Below are 25,305 nucleotides of genomic sequence, written 5' to 3'. Positions count from 1 at the left end.
ATTAAATGCTTTCAATCAAGTTACATGACATTCAACAAAATGCACTCTAAAATGGAAGTTTCAAGGTTTCCTTTTTTTTGCTCAAATGAACATACCCCCATAGGAAGCAACTACTTCTTTTTGTGGTAGCTTCATTGGGATCTCAGTGTGTGCATTTCTAACAAAGTACCGCAATTTACATAAATATACTGTACAGTCAATTTTAAGAGTGCACAGTCATTTCCTCATGCAATTCAAAAATTCTCATCATGGGGAGTCCATTTCTCAGACACACACAAAAACAAATAGTTAAAATGAAGTAATATCTCCTGGCTTTTCCAAGATTAGCAAGTCTGCCCTTGGGCATTATTCATTAGCTACACCTTGCAAATAAAATATCTCATACAAAGAACAATTACTATTATGTTAATTTATAGTAAGTTTCAAAAACCCACAAATGATGAAATTAGCAACTGAAAAGTCTTTGTAGCAAGAGAACTACAAAATTCAATGTATACTAGCTTCCTCCTATCCCTGTAGGATATGTTCCAAGGCCTCCAATGGATGCCTGAAAATGGATAAGTACCAAAACACATATAAGCTGTTTTTTCCTATACATACACACCTCTGATAAAGTTTAATTTATAAATCAGGCACAGTAAGAGATTAACAACTAATAATAAAATAGAACAATTATAACAATATATTGTAATAAAAGTTAAAGGCTCCCTTGTACATGTAAAATATTAATAAAATGTGTATGCTTTCCTCCTGAAGTAAAAGTTATGTGAATGTGCCCTCTCTCTCAAAATATCTTCTTGTGCTGCACTCACTGTTCTTGTAATGATGTGAGATGATAAAATTACTATGAGACAAGATGAAGGGAGGTGAATGATGTAGGTGTGTGACCTAGTGTTAGGCTACTACTGACTTTCTGATCATCTGCTTTTGAACCACAGTTGACCACAGGTAACTGAAACCTCAGAAGAGGGAGGACTACTGTATTTTCATGTAATCTTATCATAAACCTTATGGTTATCATGGAATAGAAATAAAATTGGGATCCACAGAGCAGATGAAGTATTCTATTAAGTGATGATTATTAATTTTTTCTTTTTTTAAATAGGTTCCATCCCCAGTGTGGAGCCCAATGCAGGGCTTGAACTCATGAACCTGCGATCAAGACCTGAGCTGAGATCAAGAGTCAGATGCTTAACTGAGTCACCCAGGCACCCCTGATTTTTAATTTTCTGTATATGTGACTCAAGTCGACTATTAATATATATTAAGATCCCATTTACGGAATTTGCAAGATATATACTAATATTCTCTTCTACAAGTTGGGATCAAATATGGCCTATGAGAAAGTTTCTCTTTAATTATAATATATGGAGTTAATGATGCAATTAATATTTATTCAAATTCCTCTTTAATCTCAAGCATCATACATGTCCTTGAACTTTAAATTAAAAAAAGACACTTAAAATATCTACTTACAGACTTATATTTTCATTTAAAGACATAATTAATTCTTAAAATATTAAGCTAGAGAGAGAAAAGAAGAGCATTCACAATTGCTCTTTGAGTTATATGATGGACTTTACAGCTTAGTCATTTCTATTAATAAAAGCATTCACAGCCTATTAGATACAGATAGAGTGTTTGGTTATCAAAAATATGCTTGCTTCTTTCATTCTTTGGTGAATTTTCCATTGAGATTGATTTGTGACCCAAGGTGTTTACAGTGGTTGCCTGTGGAGTGAGATCTTTTTCATCCTCCTGTATATTTTCTAAAGGTTCTTTAATGAACATAGGCTACATATATTCTCTCTCTCTCAATATAGTATATATATAATAAATATTCAAATTCTCATTACCTGTGCCCTGTGCTACTAAAATGTCCTGCCTAAAGTTGGCAATTGTGGAAACAGGTGACAAGGACATGAGGATCCAATGTCTTCTCTTTACTTTACCGGAAGCTTGAAAATTTTGTAATAAAGAGTTTAGAAATATAGTATTTACTGACACATAGGCCCCTGCCAGGGTTTATATTGAAGAAGTTACAAGACAGATCCCAATTTTCTAGGAATATGCAATTTAGGACATGTAATGCTGATGAAGATTGAGATATGCAAAATACACCAAGAGGGACACCTGGGTGGCTCAGTGGGTTAAGTGTCCAACTCTTGGTTTTGACTCAGGTCGTGATCTTAGGATCATAAGATCAAGCCCTACTTGGGCTTTGTGCTCAGTGGGGAGTCTGCTTGAGATTCTCTCCCTCTCCCTCTTGGTCCGCCCCTCCCCTCACTCATGCTCCCTCTCTCTCTCAAATAAATAAATAAATAAATAAATAAATAAATAAATAAAATCTTAAAAAAATACATCAAGAATAAATGAATACAGGATAAATATAGAGAGCTAAACACTCCATTTCTCATTCATTTGATCATGGCTGTCTCTTTTCTCCAGCTTCTACTTTGACCTCTCTCAAACTTTGAGACTGCTCTCTTCTCCATTTGTTATCTGAGAATCAAGTCCTGCCTGTGTTTCTGCTGCAGCATCTCTTAAGTTCAACACTTACCACATTGCCAGTGACATTTTATGCCCAGATGGCTGCAAAGACACCTGAGTTGTAATTCTTAATCTCTGGTCTTGATTTAAAAATTCATCTTGAATTCCAATGTCAAATTCATCTTCCTAAAAAAGGCATTATTGTGTCTCTACTTTAGAAGTAGGAGGCACATTCTTCTCATATTCTTCTGACCCAGCCATTCTGGCTACTGAGGCCATTCCTTTTACTAATCCCTCAGAAAACTCATCCATGCATTTTGCTGTCTCCTTGTCTTTGCTCAGACTTCTGTACCACCTTATACTTCCATAAATCTTACATTTATAATAAAAACTTACACAAGTATTTACTGAATACTTTCAAGACCTACTTCTTCCTTCATAAGGGCTTTTTACAACCATCACTTTACCTTCCTTGGGGTTACTTTTGTGTTTCTGAGTGCCATCTGAGCCATAGGACTTTTGTTTGGGTAAGTGATCCAGTGGTTCTCAAACCAGGCTGCACATTAGAATCACTGAAGACATTTAAAAAATATCCATACAAGGTCAGTTAAATCAGAATCTCTGAAGATGAAGCAGAGACATTAGGAAAAAATATTTTTTACATAAATTATTTATAATATATCCCCGGTGATTCTAACAAACAGGAAGTTGAGATCCACTCATCTAAATAATGTTAGGTTTCTTGATTTGTATGCACTATTCATTCATTTGGTCAAGAGCTACAGGTGTCTATTACAAAGGTTCAAAACTGGTAGCCCTGGCATGGCTCATTAGGCTCATAGAGTGTTTTCAAAAAATTTTAGAACTTAGACAATATTTTAAAACTGGAAGATTTAGCATTAACATTGAACTACCTAGCACCTCTTGGGGAAAAAAAAAAAGGAAGACCTGGTGAGATTGTAAATGAATTCTTCAAGGCAACACGTGGCTAGAATGGAATTGCAGTATCCTTTCTAGATGGAGAATGAGCTTATAATTTGCTATAGTCCTCACCACTCCCTAATGCTCCCTCACAAGGGCTGAGTATTAACTAAGATTTATTCTATCATTTGCATAGTTGTTAATGTTACTGTTTGAACAGTTGAACAGTAGAGAACAATTTCTTTGAAGCACTAGCTGACTCCTTTCCCCTAATGACCCCCTCTACTCCCAATAAGGTTCACTGAAGAGTAGAATAGGTTTCTATATGTCAAATATCCAGGCATCCAGCCCACTTTATTCATTTATGTAATCTGACTGGTCTCCATAATAATTTGAATCTGCAGCCCGTGGCATGAAAACATTGTGGCAAATACTGTGTTCGATGCTAGGGATATAGAAGAATGAGGTACAGCATTCTTCTTGGAGGAAGTCACACTTTATTGGGAAAAGCAGAGATATTAAAAAGTATTGTAAAAAAATGAAAAGAAAGGAAAAAAGTCATAGAAGAGAACAGTCCTTGTTAGAATTAGGAAAGACTATACAGAAGAGGTAGCATTTGAGTTGGACCTAGAAAAATGAATTGGGAGTTTTTCCAGGCAGAAAGACAAAGAAGTTGTTTTAGGCAAAGAAACAGTGATTCCCAAATATGAATGTGTGCAAACCCACAGAGGGGTCAGAAAATTGCATATGGGGAAGGAGAGATGAAACTCTGGAGTAAGCTGGGATAGAGGAGGTTGGCTTTGTGTAAGTTCCCAAGGGTTTTCTCATTTTGCCTTCTAAGATAGTAGGAAAGGCATTAAAGGGTCTTTAAATGAAGAGAGGCATGATCATATTTCTATTTCTATTATCAGAAAGATAATTCAACAGTGATATGGAGATTAACTGGGAGGCTAAGATGAGCAATGGTGGGGACTTCATCAATGAAAGCAGCAATAGGATAGAGGAGCAGAGAGATTGGAGAGATGTTTCAGAAGTATAATTGGCTGGGTTTGGAAGCATACAGGAAAAGGAGAAGACTAATTTAGGATGTTTTGATTGGGTATGTATAAACCCAGAAAATATTTTAGCTGCTAAAGAGAAATTTAAAATGATTATCACAGACATGAATTGATGTTAGAGTGACTTAATATTTAATTTTAAGCTATAAAACGTCATTGCAGTGGTTTTTTTTTTAACCCTTTTTTTGGTCTTTCAAATAAATATGATTATAATTTAAGTCCCTGATGCATACCTGATTCTGCGGAACTTAGAGGATGACCACCAAATTTTATTTCAGTTTGGCGGAGTTTAGTCATGTTTAGCAGCTGTGTGACTTGTGGAACATCTGTCGTTAGTTGGCAACTCCGTGGAATAATGTCTGTAGGTTCATCTGTTGGAAAGGGAACAGCTTTTCCAGCTGAAAATAAAGACAAACATTCATTCCCTAAATGTAAGTCATTTCTGCCAAATGGACATATCTTATAAATGAAACCAATTAAAATAAAACATTTTAGAGTATGAGTTTGAATGAGTTACTCAATCTTACAGCCTCGGCTTTCTCATCTGTAAAATGAGCATTGTAATTTTGTAGGGCTTACTTTGTAGGGCTTTAGGAAACAATTAAGATAAAGTATATAACAAACAGCAGGTTCAGAGACTTGTGCAATAAATGAGAGCATTCATTGGATATATTTTACACTTATTTTTCAATACCAGAATGTGACTCAAGAAAACAGCTAGTTAGGTATGCTCTGATGCAGATTTCTGGAAGTATGGTGGCTCATTTATGTGAGATCAATACACACAAAGATGTATTTCAACAAGCACCTAGAGCCATTATATGAGTAATTTTTTAACTTTTTATTTTGAAATAGTTTTAGATCTACAGAAATTATAAAAATAGTACAGAATCCCTAGTACCTTTTACCTAGCTTCCCCTGTTAACATCTTACCTTTGAATACTTTCAAAGAAAGAACAGTTTATTATAATTAAAATAGTATTTTTATTAGTATAGTTTATATTCTTAATGAGATTTGATATCATTCATATATACTTACACGGATATAATGGATATACAAATTTCCAGCTTAGTAAATTTTCTGTTCATGTTCTGAACCTATTTTGGTGTTAGAACATTATTTTCTTATTTATTTGTATGACCCTCTCTTATGGCAAAGATATTAAGCCTTGTCATATGTATTAAGCAGGAATTAAATCAGTATTAGTATTTCAAAAAGCAATTTTACTATATGTATCAAAGTCTTAAAAATGTATATGCCATTTTACTCAGTAATTTCACTCTACAAATCTTTTTTTCTTTTTTTTAAGATTTTTTAATTTATTTGAGAGAGCGCATGCACGCGTGCATGCAAGTGGGTTGGGGCGGAGGGAGAGGAGGAGATAGTCTTAAGCAGACTCTGCTCTGAGCATCAATGGGGCTCCACAGTGGGATTGATTTGAAGACCCTGAAATCATGACTTGAGTGGAAACCAAAAGTCGGCTGCTTAACCCACTGCGCCACCTAGGCATCTGAGTCCTTTCTAAAGTAAAAAAAAAAAAAAAAAAAAAAAAATCAGAAACTCAGATGGATATTTATGTAAATAAGTGTTTATAATTTCTGAAAAATAAACAACTTGATTTATCAGTAAAGAGTCACAAGAAATTCTATTTATGAAGATGGCTTAATGATATGGGAAAGACTCATGATAGAAAGTTAAGTGAAAATAATATAAACAAAACTCTAACTCTAGAAAATCAGTAAATAAAATGTGTGAGTGACAAAAAGACTAAAATGAAATACATCAAAGTGTAAAACAACTTTTGATGGTTAGCTTAAGCATAGGCTTTATTTTCTTCTACATAAAAATGTGTGTATGTTTTCAATTTTTATAAGTAAAATTTCTAATTTTAGAATCTAGTGGAAAAAATTTGTGAGTGTGTATGTGAATGTGCATAGTAACAAAAATTCAACCAATCATTCCTTGAAAAACATCCTATTCAAGTATAAACTCTAACCACGTTTATAAAGGAAAATGATGTTAGGCTTATATGTACCCAAGTCATGGCAGTTTCCTAATTAGATCCTAATATCCTAATCTTGAAGAGGAAATGAATCATTTAACTAAAAACTTAAATACTCATCAGCAATGTAATGGTTTCTAAGTGTCCTAATGCTCCAGGCATTGAAAATGCAGTAGCTTTACAAATCTTAGTTTTCAGGTGTTCTTTCTTGGTCCATTTCTTATTTGTCATGAGCATTTAGAAAATCATACAAAGTAGTTGAGTAAATAAACTCTCAAAATAGAAAATATTTGGAAAAATAAGTAAACTAACTCCAAATATATCTGACATATTATTTCAAACTCTTCTAAGGTACAAAAAGATAATTTCCACATTAATCCTAATACGGATAAACTAAAGATTTTATATTGAAAGAGAGAATTCTTTTTTTTTTTTTTTTTTAAGATTTTGCTTATTTATTCATGAGAGAGAGAGGGGGGGGGGGGAGAGAGAGAGAGAGAGAGAGACAGGCAGGGGGAGAAGCAGGCTCCATGCAGGACAACGTGGGACTCGATTGCTGGTCTCCAGGACCAGGCCCTGGGCTGAAGGCAGCGCTAAACCACTGAGCCACTCGGTCTGCCCAAAACAGAGAATTCTGTAGGCTATAAGACCCTGAAATAAAATGCTGTATTCTCAATCACATGAAGACAAATCATGGAATTTTTAGCTTATAGGGACTGAATGGATGGTACAGGGTACAATGCCATACAAAGCCTGAAATGTATCCAAAACAAAACCTGAGTTTCAAGTAACAAGAAATACCCAGAAAATCCCTGGTAACCCAAAATCCAAGGCAGAGACTATTACAAAACTCTAATCTGAATTTTATAGGATTGTGGCTGACATGCAAATCAGATTTCACAGTAAAAGGATAAATCCCTTCTGTGCCATTTTTCCTTTCTATACATCTACTCTCCTTTGCACCCACAGCTGTTTCACTAACTCATTAGATTATTCATCAAGGGAGACTGTGAGCAGTATAAAGCCTACAATAAAAGGAGAAATCAAAGAAAAAAGCTATTGGTTTATTATTTTTAAAATAAAGAGGAATTAGTAAGCCCATTTAGCAGCTATTGACTTTCTAAGTGTAGAATACATGGGAGAGGATCTTTTGCCTCATTTTTGTGAAACCAAACTATGAAAGAGCTTATGACCTCGTACTTGGATGTTTTGATAGACCGAAGTGGAAGTTAACTCAGCTCCCCACCAGCACCCACCTCACCAATAAACACTCTCTTCTCCATATCCAGTATCTACGTCACTTTATTTTTTAGCATTCATGGCTTAATTAAAAAATAAGAATTCTGAACACAGCATGGATCCTATATAATAAATAAACAGGGCTAATCTTTGAGTACATAGAGGGTATGGTCTACCTTCATGCATTCATTTACTCATTTTATCATTCAGCAAATATTTATTGAGCCTCTACTAGGTGCCAGGGAATCTAGTGGTGAGCCAGGGTGACCCAGTTCTGGTCTTAAAGTTTACACCTAGCAGAGAATATGAAACAAATTATATTACAAATAACTAATTATAATTTTGTTAAGTGCTCTGAAGGAAAAGTTCAAGGTGTTATGAGGGAGGTAATATCCAGAAAGTCTATCAGAAAGTCTCTTCTGATAAAGCGGCATTTAAGCTGAGTCATAAAAGATAAGCAGAAGGTGGCTTGGTGAAATGAATGGAAGGGATCATTCAGGTGGAGGGAACACAGCATTCAAAGTCTCTAAAGGCAGGAAGACTCTGGTGTATTCTAGGAACTGAAAGAAGACAGTTCTGCCAAAGGGCTGCTAGTGTGGGAGAGAATAGTGAGAGACTCCCAACAATATATTTAGTATAGCATCTGGTTCAGAGGGGATGCTCAATAAATGGTCATGGATGAAGGCCCTTTATTAACAGCTGACCTAGATTAAAAGCAGCTGCCAATTCTTCCACTTTCCTTCTTTAGTGGCTCTTTGCTCTGCCATATGCTGACAAGTATTCCATGCACATTTTATTTGGATATCACATATTTCTTCTCAGATGGCAAATAACAAATCAAGCTGATAATCAGATACTAAGGGACCAGGGCCTATCTGCATTATTCTTCCAGACAAGCTCTATCTTTTGTAAGAGACTGTGTATGGAAACATGCAGATTGCTCGATTAACGTCGGAAAATGACACAGTTGAATTTAAAGTGCTTTTGCTAACAAATCTGAAAGAACACAATGTTGGCTGGAATGGTCAGCTCAGAATGGCAAAATGGTACATGGAGGAAACGGCTAAGAGAAAACCAACAACAACAAAAAAAACCCCAAAAAAACCACAAAAACACCAATAGATTTGCTCATGTAGCATTAAAACACAACCAAATGGTGTTTTTTTGTTTGTTTGTTTGTTTTTTTCTGTTTTTGCTCCCAGTATGAGTTAATATATTAGAATGTTTGAGTGAATGACTTTGTAATCCTGTTCCGCTTTCTTTGGCTATAACACCATCATAAAATGAAGCATTCTGTAGGTGTTGAGTATCTCTGATGAGGATCTTAACTAGCTTTAAAAGTTAAATCACTGGGCACCTGGGTTGCTCATTCGGGTAAGAGTCTGACTCTTGATTTTGTCTCAGGTCATGATCTCAGGATCGTGAGATTGAGTCCTTCATCAGGCTCCGTGCTCAGTGGGAGTCTGCTGCACATTTTTTCTCTCTCCCTCTGGCCCTCCTCCTGCTTGTTCTCTCTCTCTCTCTCAAATAAATAAATCTTTAAAAAAATTAAGTCATCAATTTTAAAACATATATAGAACATTTTATGCATTAGAACATCACTCATTAGCTGTGTGACTTTGGCGTGGTAATTTACCTTGCCATGCCCTGGTTTTCTTACCTGTAAAACAGGAATTAAAAAAGTAATACCTTATAGTATTGTTGTGATGATTAAATAAGTTAATGTGTGTAAGGGCCTAAGTAAAGTTCCTGATACATAGCAAGTACCATATAAGTGTTTATTATTAATAACAAATACTTATGTCAATTATTTCATTATAATGGAAACAAAACCACTGTATCTTAGTATGTGCTTTTTTTAATAATAAAAGGTCTTGATATTTAAAGGGGCAAATAAGCCTGAGATACATCAAACACTTGGCTATCCTGAAATGAATCATGCCCTTAGTTTTTAAAAAAATATTTTGAGGAGAAATTCACATTTATATCTTAATAAAAATTAAGCATTTCAAAGTGAACAATTCATTGGCACATAGTACATTCACAATGCTGTGCAACCACCACTTTATCTAGTTCCTAAACATTTCCATCATTCCAAAGCAAAATCCTTTATCCATTAGCCAGTTTCTGTCCATCCCTCCAACCCCCAGTCCCTGGCAACCATAAATCTGCATTCTATCATTATGGATTTATCTATTCTGGATATTTCATATAAATGGAATCATGCAGTATGTGACTTTCTGTGTGTATAATATATATCATGTTTGGTTTATCCATTCATCTGCTGATGAACATTTGGGCTGTTTTCACATTTTGGTTATTGTGAATAACACTACAATGAACATGCATGTACATGTATCTGTTTTCCATTCTTTTGGGTATATACCCAGGACTGGTACTGCAGGTTCATATGGTAATTCTGTGTTTAACATTTTCAGGAACTGCCAAACTGTCTCCCATAGAGGGTGAACCATTTTGCATTCCCATTAACAATGTATAAGGATTCCAATTTCTCCATACCCTTGCTAACACTTCTTTTCTATTAAAAAAATTATAGCCATCCTAGTGAGTGTGAAGTGGTATCTCATTGTGGTTTTGATTTGTATTTCCCTAATGACTAACTCTGTTAAGCAATTTTTCATACATTTGTCAACTATTTGTATATCTTCTTTGGAGAAATATCTATAACAGTTAATTCCTTCAACCATTTTTAAATTGGATTGTGTGTTGTTGAGTTTTAAGAGTCCTTTACATATTCCAGATACTGGAAGATATCAGAATATTCTATATATATACTCTTTATATGTAGAATCAGAATATTTATCCTATCAGAGATATGATTTGCAAATATTTTCTCTCATTATGTAGGCTGTCTTTTTAATTTCTTTTAAAAAAAATTTTTTTAAATTTTTTACTTATGATAGTCACATAGAGAGAGAGAGAGAGAGAGAGAGAGAGAGAGAGAGAGGCAGAGACACAGGCAGAGGGAGAAGCAGGCTCCATGCACCGGGAGCCCGATGTGGGATTCGATCCCGGGTCTCCAGGATCGCGCCCTGGGCCAAAGGCAGGCGCCAAACCGCTGCGCCACCCAGGGATCCCTGTCTTTTTAATTTCTTAATAGTGTCCTCTGATACACAAAAGTTTTAAGTATTAATGTCCAATTTATCAATTTTTAAGATTTTGTTGCTGTACTTTGGGGTAATACCTAGGAATCCATTGCCAAATCTAAGGTCATGAAGATTAAGCTCTATTTTTTCCTAAGAGTTTTATTTAGCTCTTATATTTAGGTTGTTGATCCATTTGAGTTAGTTTTTATACATGGTGTGAGGTATCCATTCTTTTGCATATGGATATCCAATTGTCCCAGAACCATTTGTTGAAGAGTCTCTTCTCTCCTTAATGAATGTTCTTGGCACCCCTGTCAAAATTAGATATATGGGTTCATTTCTGGACTCAATTCTATTCCATTGGTATATATGTCCATTCTAACTGTATCAAACTGTTTTGATTACTGCAACTCTTGCTCTTGAATTAAGTTTTGAAATTGGGAAGTGTGACTCCTCCAACTTTGTTCTTCTTTTTTTCAAGGTTGTTTTTGGCTGTTTGGATCCCTTGCATTCCATATGAATTTGAGATTGGCTTTTTCATTTCTGCAAAAAGGCCATCAAAATTTGATAGATTGCACTGAATCCCTAGATCTCTTTGGGTCATGCTGACATCTTAACAATTTCAACTCTTTTGGGATCCCTGGGTGGCTCAGTGGTTTAGGGCCTGCCTTTGGCCCAGGGCGTGATCCTGGAGCCCCAGGATCAAGTCCCACGTCAGGTTCCCTGAAGAAGCCTGCTTCTCCGCCTCTCTCTCTCTCTTTCTCATGAATAAATAAATAAAATCTTAAAAAAAGAAAAACAAACCCAAGAATTTCAAGTCCTTCAATCCAGATATATTTCCATTTACTTAGGTATTCTCTAACTTCCTTTAGCAATATTTTATAGTTTTCAATGAACAAGTTTTTCATCTTCTTGATTAAATTTATTCCAGGTATTTAATTATTTGGGATGACATTATAACTGAATTGTTATCCTTAAGAGTTTTTAAGATATGAAGTTCTGTTATAAATAATGCTTATAGGGATCCCTGGGTAGTAGTGCAGCGGTTTGGCGCCTGCCTTTGGCCCAGGGCGTGATCCTGGAGACCCGGGATCGAATCCCACGTTGGGCTCCCGGGGCATGGAGCCTGCTTCTCCCTCTGCCTATGTCTCTGCCTCTCTCTCTCTCTGTGTGACTATCATAAATAAATAAAAATTTAAAAAATAAATAAATAATGCTTATAATATCTACAATTGGGATTTTAATCAGAATAAGTCTGTGTCTTAATATATAGATATTCATAACCTATTTTTTTGGGATCTACTATTGGTCCAAAAATAGGCACCTCAGCTATGCTGAGTTCTTACCCCCTTTTTCTTGCCCTATGGTGGTTTACTAGGCAAGGGCAATCTAAGTTCAGCTTCACTGCAGAAAGGAGTGGGAATGCAGCCTTAAACTAATGAGAGCTGAATTTGATGTGCCTGACCTAGATGGAGATAGAGAGGCAGGAAAATACTCAATAATGATGATTATTAAAAACTCTAAAGGATTCCAGTTATTGAGAAAGGTAAATTTGTATACTGTTGAGGAAGGAATAGGCAGAGGCCTGGCCTAGAGTTCCACCTTCTGTGACCTCAGCACAAGATGCCTTATTTCCATGGGCCTTACTTTCCTCTCTGTATAATTAAGACATTGTATTAGATGATCTCTAAGGCCCTTTCCAGCTCAATTGAGTCTATTAAGGCAATACATCAGTATTTCTAGTTTTTTCTGTGGCCTTTGAAGGGATAATCTTCTTCACATTATTTGACATTCAATAAAGACTTACCGAATACAGAGAGTAAATGAATGAATAATTGAACGAACAATTAGCGAACTCTTACTTCATTAATTCATCAAACATATAAGACAGATTACCAGTGCCAGGTCATGTGCTAGAGGTAAAAATATGGACACTTAACCTATACCCTCAAGGGACTCTCAGTCTGAAATCATACTTTTAATTATTCTCTTCTTCTTGCATTTCTGAACACAGAACACATATGCCCAAGTGCTGATATTTTAGAAAGCACTGAAATGGGGTGTCAGGAGACCTGTAAAATCATCACTGGCAGAGCATAAGTCCACGCCTAGTGGATAATAACATGCTCTTTCCTCTCTTCTTTTTTCTTTCTTCTTGTCTTTCTTATCTAACTATTTATACATATGTTGTTTTTTTTTTAATGTAGAATGATACAAGTTAATCAATAATTCAATCAAACAGATGCCTAAAAATGCCAGTCCGTGTTCCCTCAGGAACCATACAAGTCATAGATTCAATTGAATCAGTGTGCTTTACTACTTGTCCAACATAAGCCATTCCTCTGGACAAATGAAAAACTGGTTAATTTCTTCTTTTAGGGTCCCAATAATTCACTTTCAATTATATCCCACTGTGTAAACAGCAATGGAATTAGGCAACATTTCCTAGCTTGGGTGAGTTTAAGAGATTCTAGAGTGAAATGCAGCAGCTTAAATAAGCCAGGGACAACAGAGTACTGAGCTTAAGGAAGCATTTTATACAGTATCTTTATTTTATTTTATTTTATTTATTTAATTTATTTATTTATTTATTTATTTTTAAAGATTTTATTTATTTATTGACACACACACACACACACACACACACACACAGACACACAGAGGCAGAGACACAGGCAGAGAGAGAAGCAGGCTCCATGCTGGAAGCCCGATGTGGGACTCGATCCCGGGTCTCCAGGATCACACCCCTGGCTGCAGGCAGCGCTAAACCGCTGTGCCACAGGGGCTGCCCTATACAGTATCTTTAAATCGAATCTCAGAATGAAATGTAAGAAACAAGTAAATGAGTTTCCTATGATAAAAGTCTCAACACTATGACTAACAGATCTGTCTTTGCAGAAGAAAATACCCTTCCCCCTACCCTCAGTATGAAAGACAAAGGGACATCCATTACTTATTGAACACAGATAGCCTCAACACCTCCAGGCACCAAATCCTGCCATTCTTATTCCATGACATGTCTTGCCTTTTTTTTTTTTTTAAATAATTTCCCTCCCATCCATCCTCCCAAGAGAGGCAGTACACTGTAGTAAGTAGGAGTATAAACTTGAGTCCTATTGTCAGGGTTCAAAACCTGCATTTACTACCTAAGAGTTGTGTGACACTGGGCATCTGACTACTCTGTGTCTAAGTTTCCCTAACTGTAAAGTGGGGATGATAGTAACATCTACTTTACAGAGTCTGTATGAGCATTAAGGTAATATATTCAAAGGGTTGAGAATACCTACTGCTTCTATTAGCATTATTGTCATCACTGTTATCACTTCTGCTGCCAACCTCGTTGACCAGGGACACTCAATTTATCCCATACTATGTTATCCTTTGTCCCCTTTTATAAAATTGTCTTGACAATGAACTCTTGCAGTGTTTACTTTTCCAGTATCTAAAATTATACAGAGAACTCTAAGGATAGGAAACTTGCTCTACCTCTTTATATCTACACAAAGTATGCAGCCAGTAATAAAATATTATTAAATCAAACCTCCCAATCCTGCCACATATCATACTGAATTCCCATGTATCATACTGAACCCTGGTCCTTGAATCCATCAGATCTATTCATGATGCCATGCCTTTATACATACACACTGTTTCCTTTTCCTGAAAGTGCTTTCCTGTCTTGTCCACTTTCATTACTTGAGAAATTATTTTTTTCCTTCAGGATGTAGTTTAGAAAATTTATTTCTCTAGGTAAGTATAGACCAAACACTGCTCTATGAATAGATACTGACCCGTGAAGTCATTTTTACTGATCTGTGGTGAAAATGTCAGCCTTTATTTTGAAATTAATACTTTCCTAATGTGTGTGTGTTTAAATGTCTTTTCGACTAATGAACGGATCAGAACAATTATAGTTTTCCTTGTCTGTTTTAATGCTCTGATTTGGCAAATTCAAAAGTTGGCAACCTTATGTTAGTCAAGTTTTTCCTAACTTGGCAAGTCTGTGAAATTCAAGTGCCTCTCCAAGTGGCTCTCAAGTACGACATAAGTGGTCCAGACTCTCCTCCCAGTGCTTGTTAAAGCCCATTAGGTAAGTTTCCTCCAGGAATAATGATCTACATGTACATGTAAATTTCCCTGAGAAATGTCAAGCTCCTTGAAGCAAAGGCTGTGTCATCTCAGTGCATGATTATAGAAAGCAGATAAATGGTTAGCATCTACATAATGAATTAGTTTATGTATTTTCACATATATTTTTATATTTCATTGGGTCTTCACAATAACCTTATAGTAATTAATGAGGAAACAACACTCAGAGATGTTCAGAACTCACAAAAAGCACAAAGTTGGTATGTGATTACAGCAATGGATTATGGGACCATTAATCTGTATCTTTAGTGTCTACAATACAATTTAACTTCTCCAAGATGTTCTTGGTTTACACACTTTATTCCTTCAGAGGTAAAGTAATAGTATTTTACTTAACCAAGAAACAATTATCCTCATTTTACTGACGCAGAAACTGAAGCATAGAGACAGGGTGAGCACTTGTGCAAGTTTAAGTCCTGACAGTTAAGTGAGGAATACGGGGTTATATTCCACAGCACCCTGACCACAGCATGCTTCCCCAGGCCTATTCAGAACATTTTAGGCAATCTGAGATGCCACACACATGAGGCTTTTTTCAGGCCTTCTGAAAACCTAAGAAGAAATCATACCAATGTTTTTTCTTGGAATTTTTTGGATTATCCATTCACTTAAAAAATTAATTATAGGGACACCTGGGTGGCTCAGTGGTTAAGCATCTGCCTTTGACTTAAGGCGTGATCCCAGAGTCCCGGGATTGAGTCCCATATCAGGCTTCCTGCATGGAACCTGCTTCTCCCTCTGCCTATGTCTCTGCCTCTCTCTCTCTCTTATGAATAAACAAATAAAATTTTAAAAAATTAATTATAAAACAAAATATATGTATGTTGTTAAAAAATACAAATGGTACTATAAAATTATAAGAAAAAGTCATCAATCCCTAACTGCTGCCCTCCCACCTCACTCATCCCCTCGTCCTGCAATGCAGAGGCAACTATTCTCAAGCCTTTCAGCCATAGCTTCTAAATCTGATACTTAATTTCTGTGTTTGGAAAAAATATGGAACCACAAAAGACCTGAATAGCCAAAGCAATCTTGAAAAAGAAAATCTTGTTCCGGTCCAAAGCCGTAACATCACGATTTGGTACTTCAAGCTATGTTAGTGTAGTCATCAAGACAATGGTACTGGCATAAAAACAGACACACAGATCAATGAAACAGAATAGAGAACCCAGAAATGGATCCTCAACTCTATGGTCAACTCATCTTTGACAAAGGAGGAAAGAATATCCAACGGAAAAAAAAAAGGCAATCTCTTCAACAAAAATGGTCCTGGGAAAACTGGACAGCCACACGAAGAAGAATGAAACTGGACCTCTTTCTTATACCATATACAAAGATAAACTCAAAATTGATTAGAGAACTAAATGTAAGACAGGAATCTATCAAAATCCTAGAAGAGAACACAGGCAGCAACCTCTTTTACCTAGGCCATAGCAACTCCTTACTAGGTATATCACTAGAGGGCAGGGGAAGAAAAGCAGGAAACAACAGATGTTGGTGAGGATACATAGAGAGAGGAACCCTCTTATACTGTTGATGGGAATGCAAACAGGTGCAGCCACTCTGGAAAACAGTATGGAGGTTCTTCAAAAAGTTAAAAATAGAACTACCCTACAATCCAGAAATTATAGTAGTAGGTATTTACTCAAAGGATACAAAAATTCAGATTTGAAGGAGGTGCATTCAGCCCAATGTTTATATAATCAAAATATGACTATATTACTGTAGTTATCAAGAACCATCAACAAGAATGAAATCTTTCCATTTGCAGTGATGTGGATGGAGCTAGACTGTATTATCCTAAGTCAGTCAGAGAAAGATAAAGACAAATACCATATTATTTCACTCATATGTGGAATTTAGGAAACAAAACTGATGAACACATGAGAAGGGAAAAGAAAAAGAGAGAAGGAGAGGGGAGGCAAACCATAAGACACTCTTAATGATAGCAAACTGAGGGTTGATGGAAAGAGGTGGGTAGGGGGATGGGCTAAATGGGTGATGGGTATTATTAAGGAGTGCACTTGTTAGGATGAGCACTGGGTATTAATATGTAAGGGATGAAGCACTAAATTCTACTCCTGAAACCAATGTTACACTCTATAATAACTAACTAGAATTTAAATAAATATTTGGAAGACAAAAACAATTGACTAGATGGGATAGAATTCTAAGTTGAAAATAATTTTTCCTTAGACTTTTGAAGATATAATTTTAAGGTCTTCTACCATCTAACGTTGTTTTATGAAGTCAGACATCATTATTCTTATTCCTATCCCCTTGTATGCAACTTGAATTAAAAAAAAATCTGGAATCTTAGACCATCCTTTTTTTCCTCCTATTCTGAAATCACACAATGGTGACTCTTCTTTTCTTTCTTTTTCTTTTTCTGTTTTTGATGAGCTATGTCAATGTGAAAACACCTGGCCTTCCTATATATCACCTTCCTATTTTCTCTAGTCTCTCATTTTAGAATCTTAATACTTTACTAGTGGTCCTCTTGGACTACTTCTAATATTCTTAACATTTTGATCCTATTTTCAGTCTCTTGGGATTTTTCTTTTAAAATTTTTGTTTGAATCTAAATCTCTGGAGAAAGTACAATTCAGAGCTTCAAAATAGTTGTACAGGTTCTAAGTTGAAATGTCCAGTATTCACCCAAAACTAATTAGACCTATCAGGATACAAGGACAAGAGAAAACAGGAGAGACAGATACTAGAATTATGAGCCAAGGCTTTTAAAATAACTTTGATTAATGTATTTGAGAAATTAGATAATAAAATAGAGAATTTCAGCTGAGAAATGGAAATTCTAAGAAAGAATCTAATGGAAGTTCTAGGATAAAAAAATATAACTGAAATTAAGAATGCTTAAATATGTTCATTCAGCTCCTTAATATCCAAAGAAAGCCTACCTAGATGCTCCAAAAGAAATGTAGAATGATTCCAGCAGCACTATTTAAAATAGCCAAAAATAGACAAACAGTGGTACCCTCACACAATGACATACTGCACAGTAATTAAATTAGCAATACAGATGAATCTCACACAGTATTTTGTTAAAGAATGTATATATGAAAGAATATGTATTGTATGATTTTATTTAAATAAACTTCAAAAATAGATAAAGTTAATTTATAGTGTTAGAAGTTGGAAGAGTGCTACCTCTCAGAAGAAGAGAGAGGGTCATGATTGGGAGGGGATTATAAATAGGGTTTCTAAGATATTTGTAATGTTCTATTTCTTGATCTGGGTGGTGGTTACAGAAATGTGTTTACTCTGTGTTAATTCCCAAAACTGAATACCTATGATTTGTAAATGTTTCTAAATTATATAAAAAGCTTATAATATGGGGATCCCTGGGTGGCTCAGTGGTTTAGCGCCTGCCTTTGGCCTAGGGCATGATCCTGGAGTCCCGGGATCGAGTCCCACGTCGGGCTCCCGGCATGGAGCCTGCTTCTCCCTCCTCCTGTGTATCTGCCCCCCCATCATAAATAAATAAATAAATAAACCTTAAAAAAAAAAGCTTATAATAAACTTTAATAAATAAAATGCCTATTGAAATACAGCAAGAACAAATTATTCCTATTTTATAGATGCAGTATGCTTTCTTAACTGAGACAAACATATATCTATTCCTTATTTTATCTATTTCTTTCTTCCTATTAGTTTTGGTGTCTATCTGCCATGGACTCAATGTACCTGAGTTGAGAAGTTCTCTGGTTCAGTTTCTCCAAAGAATAAATATCCTGTTGTCTTGTTATTTGCAGTTGGAAGGGGGATCTGGGATCCTATAGCAACACATATACAATTTTAACCAATCTCCTTGTTGTTAGCCACAACCTCTGTACTCCTGCCTTTTGCAGTATCTAGGGCTGACAATTCTTGACTCCCTCTGAGGTTCTATTATGAATCTCATTGGAAAGCTTCTCTGTAAATCCAATAGTTTCAACTTTCTCTTCTCCTTTAAGTTAGCTGTCACTCCTCAATCTTACAAAATTTATGGACAAACTTCGCTTGTTGTTTCCTACTCTTCCATATTCTTCATCCTGGTGGGTTTATTACCATTTTTATTCCTATAATTTTAGTGGGGCTTGAGGGAGGAGCATTTAATATTTCATATTTAGATTCACTTTTCCCTTACACTTATTTAAAAATATTAATCAGGTTATGATTCACCTCCTATGATCTGATATAGAATGCACATATATTTCTATATATTTTGAGGTTTTTTTATTAGATGGGTGGTTTTTTTTTTTTTTTTTAAATGAAGGCTTTCACTTTCTTGTATAGCCGCCTTTAAATGCTACATAAGATGAGTGGCTGCACTTCCTGGCTTGTAATCTCTCTGAGGAGCTGTTAATGCACTGCTGTGTTTTATTATCAAATGAAATTTACAGGCACAGTGTCCTGTTCCACAGAGTGAACCACACAAGGATTTCTCAGACGCTTATCCAGATGGAGCATAAGTCTGAAGTCTACTTTATACAAACTTCTAAGACATCACCTTTGCCGTCTTATGTGCTGCCCTGTTTCCTGGGCTTCTAGAAAAATTGATTTTGTTAAAAATAATCCCAGACGAAAATCAAAAGGAAGCATCAGTATTCTTTCAATACTTTCAGTTGCTTAAGACTGTCTTAGCTTAGCAGGTGAATTTATGCCATCTTATAAATTCTAGATGGTTCTGTTGTCTGTAGAGTATTTATTGATCATATAATGAAAAATTAATGTGTATATTTCCTATCTTTCTAGAAATAATATGAGGAGTTACTCATTTACTATTTTACCATGATAGTTAGAAAATTTAAATTTACTATTTACCATGATAGTTAGAAAGTTAATATATAAATGTAATTTATCTCAAATGACTTCATGAAATGTATACAGAGTAATGAAATAGTATGTCCTGGACAATGGTGGAGACCTTTGAATGCTGACTTTTTTTTATTTTAAGATTTTATTTATGAAAGAGAGAGAGAGTCAGAGAGAGACAGAGAGAGACACGATGGGGGTAGAGTCAGAGAGAAAGGAAGAAGTAGACTCCCTCTGCCTAGCTGGGAGCCTGATGCGGAGCTGATCCCAGGACCCCTGGGTCACAACCTGAGCTGGAAGCAGATACTCAACTTGAGCTACCCAGGTGTCCTGAATGTTGAGATCTTTTGAACACCCTTATTAATTTGGTGACTTTGATTGATACACAGTAAGTCCCATCTCCTTAGTCAGGAATCAGATATTCACTTTGCTAGCCACTCTTGCAGCATGTAATCTAGGCTCTACAAATTAGATACAGCCATATCTGACTTCATACAGTACAGAGAAACATGAAAAAGTCTACTTCTGAACAGTGTAGTGAGGAAGAAGACATCCAGTTTTCCAGAGCAGCAATAACAGAAATTCTGGAACCTAGAGCCCAGCATTATGCTGTGTCTTATGGAGTCTTTCTCCAGTTTCAGTAGCTATTAGGGGTCTTCCTTGCGGCAGTCTTGTGGTAGGGGTTGCATTTGTTCTTGGCTGTAGCCCCCAAGCCTGACTTTCTGGATATCCTTGAGATTCTATGAAGGCTAATTTCCTTAAATAAATTCTTTTTTTCTGTTTCAACTACTTAGAGAGGATTCTATTGCTTGCAACTAAAAATCTTGACTAATTCACATGGTAAATGATATCATAAACAACAAAGAAAAATAACCCACACAAAAACATATCTTTGTGACATTCAGCTACAATAAAAATAAACATGATTCAGAGTAAAGAATGACATATGCTACAATTTGGATGAACCATAAGGACTTACGCTAAGTGAAATAAGCCAACGACAGAGAGACAAGTACTATATGCTTTTACTTACATAAGGTATCAAAAATAGTTAAATTCATGGAATCAGAGTGGAATGGTGGTTGTTAGTGGTTGAGGAGAAGGGGAAATGGGGAGTTACTAATCACTGGGTTTTGGTCAAAATTAATAAGCACTCTCTAGTGTGTACAGCATTACATCTGCTGTACAGCATTACACCTATAGTCACTAATAACATATAGTACACTTAAAAATTTGTTAAGAGGATAGATCTAATGTTCGATCTATCTAACAGTGAAATAAAACAAATTTAGAAAAACCACTACTATGTACTAATACTATCCAAAGGTATGTCTATTTTTAAAAACATATTGGGGATTTAAAAAATCTTGATAGTAGCAACTTCAACATACCATCTTTATCAGCAGTGTCTTGAGGCTTGCATTTTAAAGTGAAGATCTTCCGTAGCTTACAGTTAGCTGAGACAATAATTCCATCCAATGACTGGAACACTGCTCCCTTGAATATTTCACTGGTAAATGCTACCAAGTCTATGCACAGATTGCACCACTAAAATAAAGAAAAGAAGAGTAAGTACTTTCTATAATCACATAGATGAACATGTCATCTACATTTGGATAATTCAGAGAATTGAGGCAATTGTCTGGATCAATCAGACCTAAACCAATATCCTCCCTGAAGCAAAACTCTATTTTGGCTTCAGTTTTCTTAAAAATTGCCTTGATTCTTCCAAAGAAGTCACCATAATCTAAACCAGTCACTGGTCATCTGGCTGTAGAGTTATCATCATGAGGCAAGATTTTGACAACTTTGGGAAATAACTCTGAATCTGTAGGCAGTATGCTAGTGGGAAGCTAATTGCAGGTGCGTTAGACCACTTAAATCCTGAAAATCAGGGATAAGTAGCCAATTGTTACTTCAAGGGGACTAATTTGATCATAATTAGCCACTTATATTTGTTAAAAAAAAATCGTAGATGAAATCGGAAGCTGGGTTTAAATAGTGGCCAGTGCTGCCTACTTATAGCCAATTAACCTATTGTACAGAAATAGATTCTTCCAAAGAATTTGTAATTATGCCTAGTATTTGCCAGTTTTTAAAGTACTCTTGCAGGGACTAATTTCTGCCCATTAAACAATTAGACTCCTCAATACTTCATCAAATGAATTCTCTAAATGGTCTGCCTGAGTTAAAGAAAAGGAGAAAGTAATCATTTAGTAAGAAATTAAGACATATTGAAGACTGCAGGACAACAACAGGAAAAATAATTTTTGAAATTGAAAGAAAGGTAGTATTTAAGGTTGTCTGTACTTCTTTTAAGATATCAGGCTCTTACATTATTTGATTAGAAGAACAGTTTACATAAGATTCATTTTATTAATCTGTCAAAATTGAAAGTTATATTTATTGATAAAGGAAATAATGATGTTATTCCTAAAGGCAAATTCTATTTAGGAAGGTTGATTTTATTATGAAGGAAAAGCCAAAGTGTTTTCCATAGTAGAAAAGTAAGAGAAATTGCAATAAGTTATTAATTAAATACATAAAGATTATTTGTAGGTGTCCCAACAATAAAATTATATTCCCAGACCACGGGAATGCTCTGGTCTTTTGGGTGAAAAGAAGTCTGGCATAACAAAAAGTGGGAAGGGGGGTTCAGTGTGATGCAATAATGAAGACTGGCTTGGCCTGCAGGGTGGTGAGCTCTGGGAAGGTGTTGGGGGGTAATGTGGGATGGGGCAGCAAGGCCAGGTTCTGGAAGTGCTCAAAGATCAGGAGAACCTTAAACTCCAGAGGGTAAGGTGTAGAGAATGTGACAAGAGTGGAGTACTGGGAAGTCTGAACAAACCCTGATACAGGACTATTTGGGGGTGGAAGGAAAGCTGAGAGACAAGACTAAGGCACAGAAAGACCAGTCAGTCATTCAGTCAGTCATTTAAGTATGAAGTGAGGAGGGTCTGGTAGAGGGCTAGTATAGGAGGTGGGATGTAAGGGGCAAATTCAGTAGGCATGCCCTATGCTGAATGAAACATCAGGGCTTGTTGGTAAAACCCAGGTTAGAGGGGATAGAGGTATTGGGGTTTCCAGAAATCCAATAATAATAATTATTATTTTATTCGCATCACTATCATTGTTATGTGGTTCCTATTCCTAAAAGACCTGGTTAAGATTATGTCTCAATTGCAATTATTCAGCTGGTTTGTCCCAGCAGTAACTGTATTCATCCACTCTTCCCCACAGTTGCTAAGCAATTCTCAGGTGTTAGACACTGGGCATGACTCTGACATACAGCGAATAAGAGAGTCCTTCCAGTCTGAGAAGGGAGGCAGACATGTTGCATCTGTTCTATGTGGTTAGTGCAGAAGGGGCTCAATGCAGGAGGATGGGGAAGTTCAAGAAAGGCTTCTTTAAAAAAACATTTTAAAAATGCCCTGATATATGCAAATATAAGCCCAAACATGCCAAATTTTATACAAAATATAGTTCTTGTCACTACTCCTCTAATCAACTGTCAACTCTTAACTATTCTTCTCTCTGCATTTTTAAATAACATCTTTTGATTTATCAATTTTAGACATTATCTATTGTCTTTCTATTTTTAAAAATATTTATTTATTCATGAGAGACACAGAGAAAAGCACAAACATAGACAGAGGGAGAAGCAGACTCCTTGCAGGGAACTCAATGTGGAACTTGATCCCTGGACTAGGATCACGCCCTGAGCTGAAGGCAGACACTCAACTGCTGAGCCAACCCAGCTGTCCCTACTGTCTTCCTAATATAGATAAGACTTGTAGTTCACTTACACATCCTACTTCTTCCACTGCATCTTCCCTAGGTAATTGTCTCTCATTCATTCTTTTCACCTTTTTCCTCAAAATCCATGTTCTGTGTTTTCCTTACTGTGACTATGTAAATACTGTACACTGCTAAGTCAGGTGATACTCTATGATTACTTGTTATACAACTTCTTTATATTTCTAGAGTTAATGATTGCTTTGAAAATTATCTGCTTTCTTGTACTTGAGAATCCAAGTTTTCCTGTATCTAGGAAAGGCTTGGAGGCCACATCTAAATTTGGTTTTGATTAAGGAATAATAGTTTCCAGATCCAGGGAAGCATGGGAACATGCTGGGTATTCTTTCTCAGGGCCTTTCCCTGTATTCCCTACCTCGATGAACCCTTCAGTGGGCTACATCAGTACACCCCATTACACTCCATAGGCTTGGCTTGGGAATTGCTGTTCACTTCCTTCAAAAGCTCTGAGTCCTGGGCCAGGAAACCAGGCCCTTACCTACTACATACTTTTCTTATCTGTCATAGTCAAGCTGCCATTATTCCCTCTGTTCAGATTCATGCATTATGGAAAGTGTTCAACAAATAATGATCCACATGTGTGTATTTATGATGTACAATGACATACATATATGTACATGCAAATATACATACTTTCAATCTTTCCTTTTATTTTTTTTAAGTTTTATTTTGATTCCAGCTAGCTAACATACAGCATTTTATCAGTTCCAGGTATACAATATAGTGATTCAATACTTTCATACATCATCTAGTGTTCATCATGACACATGCACTCCTAAATTCCCATCACCTATATAACCTACTCCCTCACCCACCTCCCCTCTGGTAACCATCAGTTTGTTCTATATAGTCAAGAATCTGTTTCTTGGTTTGCCTCTCTCTTTTTCTCTTTGTTTTGACTGACTTAATTTCATTTAGCATTATACTCTCTAGCTCCATCCAGGTCATTGCAAATGATAAGATTTCATTCTTTTTTATGGTTCAGTAATATTCCATTGTATTTTTATCCATTACTATTTTTCTATTCATCAGTCAATGGACACTTGGGCAGTTTCCATAATTTGGCTATTGTAGATAATGCTGCTAGAAACATTGGGGTGCATGTATCCCTTTGAATTATTTTGAAGTATTTTTGTATTCTTTGGGTAAATACCTAGTGGTGCAATTGCTAGATTATAGGGTAGTTTTAAAATTCTTTTTGAGGAATCTCCATACTGTTTTCTACAGTGGCTGCACCTGTTTGCATTTCCACCAACAGTGTAAGAAGGTTTCTTTTTCTTCACCTCACCAAAATCTGTTGCTGCTTGTGTTGCTGATTTTAGGATTCTGACAGGTGTAGACTGATATCTCACTGTAGTTTTGATTTGAACTTCCCTGATAATATGTGATGTTGAGCATCTTTTCATGTATCTATTGGCCATCTGTATGTCTTCTTTGGAAGAATGTCTATATGCATGTCTTCTGCCCATTCTTTAATTTGATCGTTTTTTTTTTTTTTTGGAGGTGTTGAGTTGTGTAATTTCTTTATGTATTTTGGATACAAAGTCTTTATTGGAAATGTCATTTCCAAGTAGCTTCTCCTATTCTGTAGGTTGATTTTTAGTTTGGTTGATTGTTTTCTTTATTGTGCAGAAGGCTTTTGTTTTGATGTAGTCCCAATAATTTTTTTTTTCTTTTTGTTTCCCTTGCCTCGGGAGACATACCCCAAGG

General features: G+C 35.9%; 1 protein-coding gene across 35 annotated transcripts in view; it reads right to left on the bottom strand.

Moving 5' to 3' along the window:
* The window catches only part of CFAP20DC (CFAP20 domain containing), a 246,655-nt gene that overhangs the window by 111,830 nt on the left and 109,520 nt on the right, over positions 1-25,305 (bottom strand). For all 35 annotated transcript variants that reach the window (XR_007404050.1, XR_007404049.1, XR_007404051.1 and 32 more), the window contains 2 exons: positions 21,171-21,327; positions 4,703-4,867 (listed from right to left, as the gene is read on the bottom strand). Coding sequence is in view for 29 of the 35 variants with exons in the window: in XM_049097500.1 (XP_048953457.1) it covers positions 4,703-4,867; positions 21,171-21,327 (322 nt within the window). In the remaining 6 variants the exon portion in view is untranslated. The remainder of the gene's footprint in view (positions 1-4,702; positions 4,868-21,170; positions 21,328-25,305) is intronic.

This window comes from Canis lupus, chromosome 20 (assembly GCF_003254725.2).
Source record: "Canis lupus dingo isolate Sandy chromosome 20, ASM325472v2, whole genome shotgun sequence".
NCBI lineage: Eukaryota > Metazoa > Chordata > Mammalia > Carnivora > Canidae > Canis > Canis lupus.
This window is presented reverse-complemented; position numbering and strand designations above follow the sequence as displayed.